At 43.2% G+C, this 16,429-nt stretch overlaps 1 protein-coding gene across 1 annotated transcript; it reads left to right on the top strand.

Annotated features, from left to right (window-relative positions):
* Nucleotides 1–7,078: 7,078 nt before the first annotated feature.
* LOC109786077 (sodium/hydrogen exchanger 6-like) lies at nucleotides 7,079–14,896 on the top strand. The gene is made up of 22 exons (XM_020344658.4): nucleotides 7,079–7,445; nucleotides 9,580–9,631; nucleotides 9,749–9,808; nucleotides 9,890–9,914; nucleotides 10,005–10,090; nucleotides 10,182–10,293; nucleotides 10,383–10,445; nucleotides 10,544–10,563; nucleotides 10,639–10,733; nucleotides 10,903–10,931; nucleotides 11,445–11,476; nucleotides 11,556–11,603; nucleotides 11,678–11,738; nucleotides 11,921–12,018; nucleotides 12,092–12,167; nucleotides 12,268–12,287; nucleotides 12,448–12,545; nucleotides 12,633–12,742; nucleotides 12,817–12,903; nucleotides 13,409–13,488; nucleotides 13,660–13,760; nucleotides 14,503–14,896. The coding sequence occupies exons 1-22, from the start codon at nucleotides 7,238–7,240 to the stop codon at nucleotides 14,538–14,540; spliced, it is 1,599 nt and encodes a 532-aa protein (XP_020200247.2). The 5' UTR covers nucleotides 7,079–7,237; the 3' UTR covers nucleotides 14,541–14,896.
* Nucleotides 14,897–16,429: the final 1,533 nt, after the last annotated feature.

The raw sequence follows: 16,429 nt of genomic DNA, 5'->3' as shown, positions 1-16,429 counted from the left end.
ACAACTTTGGTATGTCGTCGTCGTGTGAACAACTTTGGTATGTCATCGTCGTGTAAACAACTTTGGTATACGGTTGTCGTGTGAACCAGCCCAGGGGATGCAAAGCTTAGATGAGATGCCCGGGCTCGACATCTCCATATCCACCTCCTCCCGCTTCTCCTCCTCTGGTTTTGCCGCGCCGTCGCTCTTTTTTTCACTTCAGCTCAACGAGGAGGAAGTAATAAGGGCAACCAGCCCAGGGGCAAAAATGTCCATAAACGGCCGCTGGTTATGATCAAACGGCGCTGACCAGGCGGAGCCGTGACGGAAGGGCAAAAACATAAATGCAGCAAACGGGGTTGGGCAAGACTGAGTGTTTTTTGAATTTAGGGGCAAAACAAACGGGTGTGACACAACTAAGGGCTGAAATGTAATTGTATATGAAATATTACTATTAGCAAACATTTAAATACAGTATATATGAAAGCAATAGTCATATCAAATACTTCTTTTGTAAAGAAATATAGGAGCGTTTAGATCACTTTTCGTTTAGATCACTTTATAGGGGGGGTAATATATTTTTTGGAGTAAAATGCACTGGCAGTCACTGAACTTGGGAAGAGCGCTCACTTTGGTCACTGTACTTAGGAATACGGCCAATACGGTCACCCAATACGACAACACGTGTTTGTACGGTCACTGTTCCCCGTATGCCACCCGTCGCCGCTCGGTTTGACCAGTCAGTGCCGTCCACGTCGGCACGCTCAGGGTTTTTTCTGTAAATTACGCCGGCGGATGTAATTATCCATCCACCCCCCTGAACCGACGCCGCCGCCCTCTCCCAAATTCCCCACTCTGCCGCCGCCGCCCTCTCCCAAATTCCCCACTCTGCCGCCGCCGCCACCGCCCTCTCCCTCCTGTTGCCGCCGCCCTCTTCCGTGCTGCTTGCCGGCGGCCTCTCCCTGCCGCTTGCCACCGCCCGTTGCTTCACTCCGCCATGTCGACAAGCTCGTCCAGGTATCGGTTGGCGGCCGTTCGGTGGTGGTGCCGCTCATCAGGTGCCCTTCTTGCCGCACTCGTGTGAAGTTCTATCTGTCGAACACGGAGAAGCACGAGGGCTGGGTCTTCTACAGGTGTCCTGTTGGTGTAAGTGGAGTGAATCCCTACTTCTTCATTTTGGTCGAATTTAGGGAACTTGTAATGGTGATTTCCGGCGTTTGTTCTTTTCATTTGATCTTCAGGACCATTTCTGGCATTGGGAGTTGGAATACGTTGCATATTTGATGGATAATCAGTTTCTCGTTGGCAATGAAGCCGTAGATGCATTAGGAGCTGCAGAGGATAAGAGGGAAGAGCTGATTCGAGCAAGGAATCGAAGATATGCATGTGAAGGTGCAGGTGTAGGTGCAGTTGATCTTCCAGGCTTTGAAGATGGACATCATGGAAGAGTTGCAGGTCAAATGAGCAATCAACAAGCACAAGCACTCGTAGGGTTAGGCAATGAAATATTGGTGATGATGAAGGCACTGTTGGCAGCACTCATTGTAGTTGCAGTGCTAGTAGCTATTTCTGTGCTGAAGAAGTGATGGAGTGGATGCAAGAGTGATGCAATATGTAGTTGATGCAGTGTTTGCAGTAGCTGTTAGTGTCAAGTGTCAATCTTTTGCATTGTATCTGATGCTTTTGCAATATGTAATGCAAGTGACAATGTTGTACTGCAAATGAAGTTAATGGATCATCCTGCTGTCTTATGAAGATATCATTTTTATCTTATATTTGCCTTGTGTGTGTGCATTGCAAAGCTAGTTGATGATGCTGTCAATTTGTGCACATTTGACCATGAGTACTCATTGACCATTGTCATATTTGTCTTGTGTGTGTGCATTGCAAAGCTAGTTGATGATGCTTTTAGACCATTTACTGTTAATTTTGCATGCAAAAAAACTATACAACTGCTGCAAGTTGAAGAGGACAAATGTGACCATTGTCATATGTTGGGCAATGTTATAAGAGTAACTCTTGTTATAACCAGGGCATTAAGCATAGTCATAAGTAGGGCAAAGAAGTATCTTGTAGAACTGGTTACAAAATGAGCAACAATTGATCCATACTCATGTGTCTACATCATTATGGATCAATTGCAACATTTTCCTACATTACCACTGATTGTATACTACATGGATTGGGAAAAATAAGATGCTCTGCTGGCTGTCCATACTCATGTGCTGGCTGTCCACTGTCTCATCACCTGAAGATATCAAACATGGATGTTCTTCTGGCCTTCCTTGGCTGACCATGTTCTTGGTGTTGTGAATCATCCTGGCTTTTACCCATTGCAATAGATATCAACCTCATTTCTTCCTTTCTTTGTGTTGCAGCAGCCTCCTTCTCTGCTTTCTTATCTGCTCTTCTTTTTGCTGCAGCAGCCTCTTTCTCTGCTAGCTTCTTGGCAGCTTCTTGTTCTTTTTGAGCCTTCTTCTCAGCCTCCTTCTTTGCTTTGTTCTCAGCAGCTATAGTTTTCTTAACCTCCAAAAGAATCTGCCTTGTCTCTGCTTGAGCCTGCTTTTTTATTGCCGCTTCTTCTTTCCTCTTCTCTCTGTTCAGAGCAGCTGCCTGTCTCTTCCTCTCTGCCTCTGCTGTTTTCTTCTCCTCTTGCAGATGTCTCTTCCTGGCAGCTTCTTCAGCCTTCTTTTCCTGTTCTTCTCTCCTTGCTGCAAGTATAGCATTTTTCTTGTCTTCTAGCTCTTTGTCTCTCTGCTTTTTTAATGCAAGTAACTTCTTGGCCATCTCTCCTTGCTGAATGGTGTGTGTGCTCCCTTGGTTTTGATTGACCAACAACTGAGCAGCAGAAAGGAATGTTGACTCTGGAACAGGTCCTTGTGCAATCACTCTTGGCACTGGCCTCTGCATGACATAACATTTGTACAAATGATCACACAATAATAGTAGGCTTGGCAAAATATATGAGATCATGTATGACAAAACTTACCCTTTCTATCATTTGATCAACCATGAGATCTTCTATGATAGGATTTTCTGCAGGGTTGTGTTCCTGCTCAAAATGAAGCAACATTTAAGTGATCCATGATTTGCTTGTGGTGCTGTAAGACAAAACTTAAACATCTTCTGCAAAAACATACCTGAGTAATGACAGGGTCTTCATCTTGCACATGTTGCTCATCTGGTGATGTTGCTTCATGATTTGCTTGTGCTGCTGATGGTGCTTGCATATTTGGAGGAGGTACTCCTGCCTTGAGGTACTTGCATCCTTTAATGTTGTGATCTGGCTCTCCACAGTAGTTGCAGTGCATGATGACACCATGCCTAGACATTTTCTTGCCACCATTACTACAAATTACTTCACCTGGTGCTTTTCTTCTGCTTTTGCATGGCCTGCCTACTTGCTTGGTGTACAATGGTGGCAGAACTGGTGGCCCATTCATCTTCTCCCATTCTGTCATGTCTCTACATGGATAGATTATGTTCTTGTATGCCATTTTGAACATGTTCATAGAATAGCATTGGTTCACCAATGAAAGAGGGTCAACTCTTTCATGTCTAGCACATGCTATGGCATGTACACAAGGTGTGCCACTCTTCTGCCACCTCTTACAGCTACACTCATTGGTGTGCCAGTCCACAAGGAAGTTCACACCCCTGTCACCTACCTGGAACACCCCATCTCCAGCTCCCTCCACATAGCACAGGTTTGCCCACTCAGTTAGCTTCTCCACCTTTTTCTTGATCTTTGGACAAATATTTCCTTTCATCTTCTCTGCCTCAAGCTGCTTGCTGTAGTGCCTCTGCATCAGTTGGCCTTTTATCCTTTCTAGCATAGAAAGTATAGGTAGCTCTCTAGCATCTAGTATGTACCTACAAGTATAAGACAAAACTGAGTTAAGTGTCAAACATTGAAGTAAGAACATGCACATAGCAAGTTAATTGGCTTCTCACTTGTTGAAAACTTCACAGTTATTGTTGAGCAATATATCACACTTGGGAAGATCACTTTGAAATGCTCTAACCCATGTGTATGGTTCCAACTCATGCAACCACTTGTAAGCATCCAAGCTGATGTCCTTCATCTCAACCATGTACTGCTCATACTTGACAGAGGTGGTACTTCTTGCTATCTTCCAAAGTTGATTCTTAAGAACATCCCCTTTGAATTGTTGCTGAAAGTTCTGCCACATGTGTCTGACACAGAACCTGTGTTCTGACTCTGGAAATAACTCATCCACAGCATTGATAAGGCCCTACAATAACAAAAGATAAACATAAGCATGGACTACTAAATATGGAGTACTACTTATACTACAATTGATGTTGTTTACCTTTGTTTGTCTGACATAATGGTCCATGGAGCAGTATTAAAGATAGCAAGATCATTCTTTAGTCTTTCAAGGAACCAGCACCAATTAGGCTTGTCTTCCACTTCAACTACAGCTACTGCAATTGGAAAAATACAATCATTTGGGTCTATCCCAACAGCAGTGAGTAGCTGTCCTCTGTACCTTGTCTTGATATGACAGCCATCAAGGAATATCATAGGCCTACATCCTTGCAAGAACCCTCTTTTGCATGCATCTAGACACATATAGGCTTTATTAAACCTTGCTTTACTATCTAGTGCAACAAAGAATGAGGTCCCAGGGTTACTTCTTCTCAACTCATTACCATAGTCCCAGAGCATCTTGTATTGGCCTTCTTCATCACCATAATTTTTTTTCATTGCTAGCCTCCTAGCTCTTTGTAACTTGGTCCTGCTTGGGGTCATATGCCACTCCTTTTGAACAACTCTAGAAAAGTTTCTCAAATTCATGTCTTGGTCAGCTCTAAAGCTCGCAAGATACTTCTGTGCTAGAAATGGTGCTGTGAAAGCCTTGATCTTCCACTTCTTGGTACAAGTGTGCTCATCCACATATTTCTTGACCATGAAACACTTGGTCCTGCTATCATATGAAGCCCAAAGATACCAAGTACAGTCCTCATCACATGTTGCCTTCACTCTTTTCTTATCATTGACTGGCAACTTCACATCTACCCTGTTTTTGCAGCAGTACTCCTTGATGGCTTTCCTCAAGAGCTCAACAATTTGGAAAACTTGACCAACATGAAACTTGGGACAATGAAGATCCTCTGGTCTAAATGCCTTGAACTTCATGAATACCTCTTCATCATCAGAATCTGGTGCCCACAAGTCATCACCCTCTGATTCATAGAACTCATCTTCATGATCATATGCTGCTGCTTTATCTCCATCTTTCTCATTTCCTTTCACAGCTTCTTTTCCCTTTTGAACCTTTTGCTTCCCTTTCTCTTCTTTCTTCTTCTCTGTCTCCACAGGCTCATCCATGTCTACATTATCAGCAAACAAATCATCATCACCATCACTTATGTCATAGTCACTGTCCACTATGGCTCCAGGATCAAAGTCAGAGTCATCTGAGTCAGTATCAGCATCTTCCAGGTAATCATAACTGCATTTTCTTTTGCATACTCTCGATGATCCAGCTTCATCACTTCCTTGTTGTTTTGCCTCCAGCACTACATCTGGAGCCACAACATTTTCATCCTGCTCACCAAAAGAACAATTCCTCCTTGCAAACACATAATTGCCCATATTAACATCCTCCGAGCTCTCTGGATACACAACTTGTATTGGGATTGCTTCATCTTCAGGTACATGAACATCTGTCTCTGCATTTACAGCCTCAGTACTTTCTGCCTGATCAACTCTTGTCTTAGAAGGACTAAACACTGGAGGTAGCTGCACTCTCGGGAAATTGACCACATCATCATCATCATTGTTTGAATTCAGACTGTCTTCATGGTCTAAGTAGAGACTGAATGAGTGGTGGCCAAGATCAACAAATGTTATCATCTGGTCTGTGTCTCCATCTCCTCTTATTTCTCTCAAGCCATTCTTCTGCAAGGTTAGGATGGGAATGCAGTAGTAAACCTTGAGCCTCCCTGCCATCTCCCAACCAATCTCCTCAACTAGGTGCTCAACCATGATTAGGGACCATGTCACTGTATCCAGATCATCATACCACAACACATGCCCATTGACATAAGAACAGTTGCTACCTTTGCCAAGGAAATATCCACCATGGTTAAATTGAACTGAAAATTTCCTGCTGCGTGGTCCTACAAAGATGTAAACAGAGCACAATTTTGTCAACATATATTACAAGGAACCACCTTTCCTAACCTAAAACCCTAACCGTATGTTCAAACATCTAAAAGGCCTACAATTGCATCATAATGACCTCCAAGCAAACACTTAGCCCCCAATTTGTCAGGCAAAAACCATACACCGAAACCCCCCAATTTGTCAGGCAAAAACCCTAGCTTCAATCTTGTGAAATCTTGCGGGCAAAATTGGCCTCCTACATCTCCATGTGCACAATGCCAAACCCTAAATCGCGCAATCAGAGACTGCAAGCACCAATCATGGCGGATGTAAGTGGGGCTTACCATAGTACGGTGGAGGAGCTCCATCTGGTCGACGAACAGGCGCCATCCTGAGGAGGATGCGGCGCCCCTCCGGCAGCGACGCGATGCGGCGCACCTCCGCGGCAACTCCAGCCCTTCCGCGATCTCGATGACCGGAGATGGTGCGCTGCCGCCGACGATCGCCTCGTCTGCTCTCCTCCTTTGCTCTCCTCCCCTCGTTATGATCGAAGCCGAACAGGCAAGGCGCTTTCGGCTAAAGCACAGCGAACCAGGGGAGATTCTGCAAAAACACCACGGTACCGCCTGCTTAATGCCAGCTGGCGTCTAGGATTGGTCAACACGTGGTCAAACCGAGCGGCGACGGGTGGCATACGGGGAACAGTGACCGTACAAACACGTGTTGTCGTATTGGGTGACCGTATTGGCCGTATTCCTAAGTACAGTGACCAAAGTGAGCGCTCTTCGCAAGTTCAGTGACTGCCAGTGCATTTTACTCTATTTTTTGAGCGGGCATATCAAATAATTTTTACACACAAGTCGGCACACTCCACACCGCGCGGGCTCTCAGAGCCGTCAGATCAACGGGCAAACCGACCCTTAGCCGTCCATCTTCGCAACACCGCAGCAGGACCAGCAGAGAGCGCCGGCCCAGTCCGCAACTGGAGGACAGGAGAGGCGTCGCCACTCGACTCGCCCGAATAACCGGCGAGCGAAGCGCGCGCGAGAGGACGGACGAACGCATCGGACGAGGCGCCGGAGACGACGGTGGGGGAGGGCGCGCGCCGCGAGGAGGAGGAAGATGAGGATGGAGGCGGGGGCGTACTACGCGGCGGCGCCGCACCAGGGCGCGATGCCGGGGTTCGGCGGGGCGGTGGACGAGCAGCAGGCGGCGGGGGTGGGGATCCTGCTGCAGATATCCATGCTGGTGCTCTCCTTCGTGCTCGGACACCTCCTCCGCCGCCGCAAGTTCTACTACCTGCCCGAGGCCAGCGCATCCCTTCTCATCGGTACATACATACCCATCCGCACTCCATCCCCAGAGGTTCCAGGTCGGAAATGCCGATCATACCACTGGCAACTAGCTAGGGATTCTAGTCTAAGTCTTCGCGCTCGATTCCCCGTGCGATTTTGATCCCGTGCCTTTTGTTTGGTCGGTGAGTGAGTGAGACGGGTGTGATTGGTTCAGGAATTGGGTTTGTTTAGTGACGCGACGTGAATGATTCTGCCAGTGTTTAGCGACGAGTGGTGCGTGATAGTATGATGATTGCGAGGATATAGGATGAACATTGTGAATCGCTCTGTCTCTGCGCACTGTTTTGTTTTGGACCTTATAGAGTCCATTGATCTATTGAATCTGATGAACAAATTATAAAATGCATGCGCTGTACACGCTGCTGTGTACTGACAGTGTTCAGTTTTACTGCTGCGACTTGAGTGTTGGTTCAATTGCTTGTAATTGTTGTGCTCTTTGGGAAAATACCTAGTCATCATGTGTCGGTTTTCTGATTTCTGAGATATAAGATGAATGCTGTGCCATTTGCGTTTATTTTAGTCGTGCTTAAAGGATCGGCTACCTTTAGTTGTTGATACTTTCTACTTACCTTATAAACTAGCTAAGTTGGAGTGTTGAACCGCTGCCAAAATGCCATTGTTGCATAATGTGTTTAATTCTACACTCAGTATGATTCATGTTTCAAGCTTTTAGTTTGTTAATACATGTCAGAAAAAAAAATGTGGCAGTCCAATGTCTTTGCATTCTTATTGGGTGCAACCGTGCAAGGTGATGGTTCTTTGTTGTAATCCCTTCTGCTTGCTTGTATGGAACGCAATGCGGTTTCGTTTTTTTAAGAATGTGTATACGTATATGGTTATATTTTACTCCCTACGATCCCTTTTGGACTTAACGCGGGAACAAAGGGTGTAGGTAAAATACTAATGCTACCTTTAATTATTTCTACAACTTCTTTTCCTCCCAAAAGAATAAATACTAAAGGTATAGGCTCCGATACAATACATAGGTCCATTTGGACTTAGCGCGGGAACAAAGGGTGTAGGCAAAATACTAATACTACCCTTAAAGTAGTTCCACAATATTTTTTTTCTCCCAATAGGATAAATAGTTAAATTCTAGAGGTATAGGCTCAATTAGTCAATTCTTGATGAAATTAACGAAGGGCTAAATAAGAACAACATGAGCAAAAGTGCACTGGGATGTGGGAGTGTAGAAGGACTTACATTTTGATTGAAGCTGAACATGCTAAGAGGAATTATATTGTGGGTTAGAAGGAGAATTACAGTTGGTAGTACTAACACACATGCATTCATGTAGTTTATTACAAATCTTCACTACCTTACTACCCTCTCTTTGAGTGCCAGTGTCTTACTCTCTGGACTACATGCTAGAACTTTTGCTTCAGTTCCTAATTATGCACACATTCATCTATACTCCCATTGCATTCCACTCTTGAACAAGGGTTGAGAAGCAAATGTAACCATTGATTGGGTAAAATCTAGCTAACGGGCCACATTTAAGGGATTCACGGTCTACCGTGGTGTTTGAGCACAGCCATCCACGTGTTTGTAGGACCTTCGCTCTCAGTGGGGAAAAAAACTTGGGAGCCAATTGAGAGGCCTTTCCGTTAGGAGTGTCCAAGACCACACTGTCTCCATGCGGGCGCTGGAAAAAAAAAGTTTGACACACGACGGGTGTGACCCATGTAATTTGCCATCCCAACCTTGCCAAGTTGAAAACTTCCTGGACGCAGAGGCTGGCTAGAGAATCACTTCTCTCTTCAATGAAGTTTTAATTACTGGAGCAAGGTCCATTAACTGTATACGAAACTATGTTACACTAATATAAAGTACTCTCAAACTAAGTATTTATAGAGTAAACCTATGTAACAGCTTTCTGTAGACATTAAGCTATATATTTTTTTGAATTTTTCATTAAACTATATTTGAGGATTGAAATTGTAATGCTGAGAAAGTGCAAACTACGTACATGTTACTAGCTAGTATACCTAGAGTATCTTGAACCAAAGCAGTGCATTGTTATAGTAGTTTCTAGAGGTAGATTGAAATATGTGTATTAATTGTATATTATACCTTTGTTGTGTAGTTACTTATACTTTCTTATATCAGGAATGATTGTTGGAGGGTTTGCTAACATATCAAACACTCAGAAAAGTACTAGGTATATTCTTGCATCTCTTTTCCTTTGTCCCGGTTGAAAGAAATCGCCATGTAAATTATCATAAGATTTTAATTTTGTGCGATCTTTGATGTTTGTTTACTTCCTGTGTTAATTCAGGAGATGGTTCAATTTTCGGGAGGACTTCTTCCTTCTCTTTTTGCTTCCTCCAATTATATTATATCCTTTAATGTATATACCGATTTTGTTTCTTAATTATTTCTTGGGAAGTTTGACATGTTTTACTTGACTGCACCTTACTCAGTCAGGGTTCAACTTAGCACCAGTAAGTGTTGAATTGTTGAGGTCCACGGTACCTTAATGTCCCATCAGTTCCAGGCTCACACCTAAACATTTCAAATTTTGTTTCTGGTAGAAACCATTCTTTTCAAACTTCGGCGCCATCATAACTTTCGCAATCCTGGGAACCTTCATTGCTTCCATTGTTACGGGTCTTCTAGTGTAAGAAACCATTTTATGTTGCCACCTTGCATATTCCTTCCAGTTCCCTCTATTAATAAGCATATAATGTTGCAGTTTACTTTTCTTGCAGCTACCTTGCTGGGTTAATATTCATCATCTATAGGTTGCCTCTGGTCGAATGTATGATGTTTGGTGCTCTTGTGTCGGCAACAGATCCTGTAACTGTTTTGTCTATATTTCAGGTTTCTGCTGTCCCTTCATATACTAACATGTGCAAGTTTAATTACTGCTATCTTAAAAAAATGTTTACATATTCTTCATTGAATTGTAGGAACTTGGCACCGATGTGAACCTCTATGCTCTTGTTTTTGGAGAATCGGTTCTAAATGATGCTGTATGTGTCATTTTTTCGTACTTAAAACATGTTATTTTTAATGTTTTGTACTGATACTCACATATTGCTTGGTATTCACCTACGTTCTGACAATTAAGGTGGCTATATCCTTGTACAGGTGAGGGTGCTATTCCTAAGATTTTCTTTGTGTGCTTCCTTTCTTAATCTTGCTTTAAAATCCCTATTCGTTCAGGACCATGGCATCAATGAGGACAAGTTCTTCCGGCCAGAATATTTTCCTAGTTATCTTGAGGTTTCTTGAGAACTTTGTTGGTTCTATGTCATCAGGTAATGTAATTCTAGTTCATTAAAACTGCTTATGCGTGGAACATTTCTAGTAGATTATAGTATTCGCTTGCTCGATGGGATTATTTTCTCTTAGTTTTCCTTATGGTTGTATACAAACCTGTATCTATCATTCCACATTTGATATTTCAACTACCTTTTTGTTGTGCAGGCGTTGGAGTTGGGCTTGTTTCTGCTCTCATATCCTCTACTTTGCCTTTTGTTCGATTAATAGGAGCCTAATTTTCACTTTGTTAATGTTATTTATGCAAGTATCATGGTTTCCGTTGGTAACCTGTCTATAACAGCATATAGCTGAAACTGTAGTTTATAATTATAGATATAGCAGTCTAGCATGCCACTCTGCAGGCATCTGCACGGTTTTTCTCTGGTTTCTGAGTGTAACTCGGGGTGATCCAAGATTACCCTCAAATGGCGTGGTTATAGTGAACAAAAAGGGGAAAATTGGTTCGAAATGATACGAAAACCAGAACTTGGATTATGGCGGTTAAGTAGAAGTGTATAACTTCCTTAACTGTCGAGAGTACAGTGTGTTTCTGTAGGATCATCAATTAGAACACTTTGTATTGATATAGCCATGATGATAATTTGTATGGTTCCAGAAGGGATCTTGAAATGCACACTGGTAAAACTGTGTTGTTCTCATTTCTGTTGTGTAGACATGCATGTTTGTACTCCTTAATTCTGTCGAACCTCTTCAAGTATGCAGAACTTGGTGTAGAGAAGTAAGATCTAACACATCTAATTTTTCCAAAACTAGAGTTTCTCATATAAGCAACTGAATTTCTTGATTTTCATCTACAGCTTACATAATCTGGAGAGTTGCTTGTTTGTGCTTTTCCCTTACTTCTCGTAAGTCGTAAGCCTATCTACTTTGATCTATGTTTCATTTATAGGTTGCTATCAGTAACTGCCGTTTGTGTTAGGTACATGTTAGCTGAAGGCCTTGGCCTGTCTGGCATTGTTTCCATTCTCTTTACCGGGATTGTAAGTTTCAGTTTTGCGAACTCTGCCTTGTATTTCTTTTGTACACTGGAAGTTATACTTAGTTACTGAATTTCTACTGGGGTTGTAACACCCAAAATCCAAGATTGGTAACCAAGTTTAACTTACTGGGATCATAAACTCTCAGGCAAAGATACTTACATGATGTTAAAGTTTTATTTCAGGTGATGAAGAGATATACATTTTATAACTTGTCAGAAGATTCTCAGCGTTTTACTGCTCGTTTTTTCCATTTGCTTTCATCACTAGCAGAAGCATTCATGTAAGTCAGATTCTACTTGTAGCATGTATAACTGGACAAATTTAGTTAATAAGTTGGTTATTCTTCTAAACAGATTCATATACATGGGGTTCGATATTGCAATGGAACGTCAAAGCTGGTCTCATATTGGATTCATATTTTTCTCAATTGTATCCTTTGATTCTGCACCAACTTGTGATTTTTATACTTAATAAATATGTTGCAATTTTTGTTGTTTCCTTAGTTTATTTCTTTTGTCAACTAATGCAGGTCTTCATATTAGTTGCAAGGTATCATTCGTTGAACTGATCTTTATTGTTTCCTTATTTGATGGGCATGTGATGTGTCAGACTTGGTGTCTGAACGTTTGGAGAATATGTTCCATTTGTCAAACTTGTTTAGTCTGTTAGGCGCCTTACTAGGTTTTTTTTCTCATGTCTCGTCTTGAAGGGCTGCAAATGTCTTCTCTTGTGCATACATATTGAATTTGGCACGACCACCAAATTCCCAAATACCTAGGGAATATCAGCTGGCCCTCTGGTATAGCGGTATGTATTGTCATCAAACATGCTCATCGGATCATCAAATAAATACATTCAAGTTTAAGCTACTAGAACTTGGTGTTTAATGTTCAGGACTTAGAGGAGCTATGGCTTTTGCCCTTGCTCTTCAGTCAGTTCATGATCTTCCTGACGGGCATGGGGAGACAATTTTCACCGCTACGACATCTATTGTTGTTCTAACTGTAAGTTGCTGCATGTAGTTCTTTTAGTAATTCTCTAAAAAACCTTAAATAACTTTCTCACTGCAACATCCCAGGTACTTCTGATTGGAGGTTCAACTGGAACAATGCTCGAAGCCCTACAAGTAGTCGGGGATAGTAACCGTTATCGGCACCCGTACGAGGCAAGTGCTTTTGCAGTGTTGAATAGCAATGCATATATGATATATACTTTTATATCTAAAATACAATGGTAGGAACTGGCGTAGAGGGTCTTGTAGGTGGACAGGCCACCTGCCCGGTTTCGAAGCCTGTCTGCCCCATTTTAGGGGTGAAAAGGGGCAGTTGGATGTTGGATGCTGAGTGCCTCATATGTTATTCAAATGTGCTGGATTTAATGTCCCTATTTTAAAAAAAATCATTATGTTTCTCCATATATATGGCAATTTAGTTCCTTGAAGAATGTTCACAACCTTAGAGTCAAATGGTGCTAAAAGGAAAAATATAAAATGTATGCTCCCTATTAGGTCAGTGCATACCCTGCTTTTTGTTCACTGTTTGACTTCATTCGTCCTTGTACATTTCACTGCTCAAGTAAAAAGCCAGAGTATTACCGGCGGTTTATAATCATTATTTTTTGAGAAAATACTGGTTAATTATGTTTATGAACAGCTTACTTGCTGAATGCAGGAGAATTTTGAGGGAAGCAGTGAGGAAGGGACACCTAGTAAGAGCAAATTCCAATTGAAACTCAGAGATCTCCGGAGAAGGTGCACTACTTAACACCTGCTCTAGAAACTATGCTGCTTGTTCAACTTGAATTCTTCTTCAACGAGTTCCATTTTATTAGAATTGTGTATTTGTGTCGATAGCATTCTCTATTGTTTCTTGCTGCGGCAAGGGAGCAGGAGCTTTCTGATCAGGTTATTTTTGTCTTGCAGCACTTCCTCTTTTGCTTTATTGGACAGGAATTATCTCACTCCCATTTTTACCTCTCAACACGAGGACGATGATGATGATGACGACAACGACGATGATTCTTGTAAGAACATATCCTAAGTTTCCATTCCTTGCTGTATATAGGGAAAACATCAAGTGAAAATGAGCCAAAGTTTGAATTGCGTAAAATTGGGTCATAGAAGTTTCTAAAAAACGTGCAAGTAATTTGTAGTATTATGGAAGGTTTTGTTCTACATCCATGCAATTTAAGGAGCAAATTCAATCTCATCTGCAAGACATGAAAAAGTAGAATCCGTATTGACATTGGATTGTGTTATTCATTGTTCAGTAAAAAAAAATTATTTTTCATATTGTAAGTGATATTAAATTTGATCCTTGCATCGTTGTATAACATTCCTTCCCTTCCCTAGTATCTACTCCCTCTGTTCCTAAATATTTGTCTTTTTAGATATTTCAAATAGACTACCACATACGGATGTATATAGACATATTTTAGAGTGTAGATTCACTTACTTTGCACCGTATGTAGTCACTGTTGAAATCTTAGAAAGACAAATATTTAGGAATGGAGGGAGTACAGATTATGTGAGTTTTTCTTGGAACATTTACACGAGATTTTCACACGATCCGCGACATATATTTAATACCCCTAGTAATACTGCACCAATGAGTTATAGTCAGCTCAAAGCAAAGATGCTTTCCCTCCTGCAGACGCAAAACATGACAATTGGCTCACACTATCTTAATTCCTTGCGCATATTAAGGCTATGCTCTTTATAAACTTGAGTGCTCCTTGCTGATTGAGTATTGTTCCGGATGAACAGCAGGTGAAGTGTTGGGGATACCCAGGCCCAGCGCCTAGATGTTGGGAAGGCTATAGCTAATGACTGCAAGCGCAAAGTGACCGGGTTTTTGGCGGATTTACGCAAAGAAGCTCTCAGGAGCTGGTGAGACTGCCACGTGTCAGACCAAGGGCCATAGTTGGGCAGTGGTGTTTAGGGACATTAGGGTAGTTGTTTAGCATGTGCTAGGAAAGAGTACCATAGACAGAAACTTGCTAGGCTTTCTTTTTCTAGGGACCAAGGAGGCACGGAATTTTGTTCTTCCAGTTGAGAATATGCAAGTACGTACGAGTAGCATTTTGCCTTCCTATGTAACAGTACCAGTTGCGGGTTCATCGGAGTTTTGACAAAAACTTTTCTGCCTGCGTTGAGAGAAGCTCTTCTGTTTTCTTCTGATGCGTGAAGGTTTGAGGCGTCGGCGGCTGCTGCTTTTTCTGTGGCTGTTTTCTGTCTGCGTTGAGAGAATCTCTTCTGTCTTCGTACCGTATGGTTGTAGGAAGCAGAACGAACGTTGCCATCTTTCAGTTAATACTCGTCAGTACTGCTGATGTTGGCTCGTACTGAGGATGTTGATTCGTGCTGTGGCGGAAGAGGTGGCATCAATGTCCTTGATATCTATACTCTCCCAACTGTAAACGGTTCGGCTGCGATGTTTACGTCTGAGCTTATCTCAGCTCTAGTAATCTTGTGTGTCCTCTTGTTGGTCAGGCCGCTTGCTGCTTGCTCCCGCTGGCGATTGACATGAACTTTTTGCCGGCAATGGGGATCTAGGTGATGCTTCGTTCACAAGTAAGCGTGTCTGAAAAAAAAAAAAAACATGGAAGACTCACGTGTTGCAGAATTTGCTTTTATGTCAAAAAATAGCCAATGACGGAGAGGGAAGATACGGTCACACAAGATGCCAAAACTTTTTGCTCGTGGAAGGTTCTTTCCCTTATACTACTACATAGTAGGATCCACAAAGCGAGTTAGTTACCGTTGCATTAATATGCTCTTTCTGAGCTGAAGTTTAGAATATGCTTAGGGCATCTCCAACCCTTAAACCGCCTGCATCTGTTCGGATCGATCTGTCCGGGCCCATTTTGCTATCCAAGTACCTCATCGGTCCGCGGACCGGTTCGGGCGTCGGTTTTCCCGCAAACCTTCCACTTAGCCCCTGCTCCCCCTTGCTTTGCGTCTGCACCCTCCTCAATTGACATTGCTGTTGTACCTCTCCGACCGCCGCCCAGGCACTGTAGGACGTCCGCAGCCCCCACCAATGTGCATGCCTATGCCGCCGTCCACCTAGGATCCCTCCGCGGCCAGGTACCATCCGACAGTACCGACTACTTCCATGGCGAACACCATGACCGTGTTTGATCAAATGCCATTGAGCTTTTTTTGTTGCCCTCCCCTTTGGATGGCTTGTCGCCATCGCCATCGTCTTCCTCTTCTGCGTCGTTGTCGTCATCGTTGCTCTCCTCCTCCTCAGGGGGTGCGATGATCTTGCTTTCTTGGGGGGGGGGGAGCATGCTAACCCGCCGGGGCCTTCTCCGGCTCCAGTCCTAGTAACTTGGCCATCACCGGGTCTAAGGACCTGCCCAGGCTGCAACAACTCCGACATGAAAGCCGTGAAGCCTACGAATTCCCGCGAAATCCCGAAGAAGTCAGAACAAGGTCAGGAAGTAAAAATGCTCAGGAGCTAAAAGAAAGGCGGACTCATGCGGAAGGGCTCCAAGACAACATCGAAGGGGATCTTGTCCAGCATCAGATCCGTCAAAGCGTGGATGTGGGCCGTCACCTGGTCTTCGCTGAGCTCCTCCGAGATGACCCGCGTCGTGTCCCCGGGGCTCGTGTAAGAGTACATCGAGTTGGCCCAGGTGGTCGGCAGAAGAACTCGCCGGTCCAGCCAGGTCCTCGGGATGTGCAC

Source organism: Aegilops tauschii, chromosome 5, assembly GCF_002575655.3.
Source record: "Aegilops tauschii subsp. strangulata cultivar AL8/78 chromosome 5, Aet v6.0, whole genome shotgun sequence".
Lineage (NCBI taxonomy): Eukaryota > Viridiplantae > Streptophyta > Magnoliopsida > Poales > Poaceae > Aegilops > Aegilops tauschii.
The sequence above is the reverse complement of the archived record's forward strand: the minus strand, read 5'-3'. Positions and strand labels throughout refer to the sequence as shown.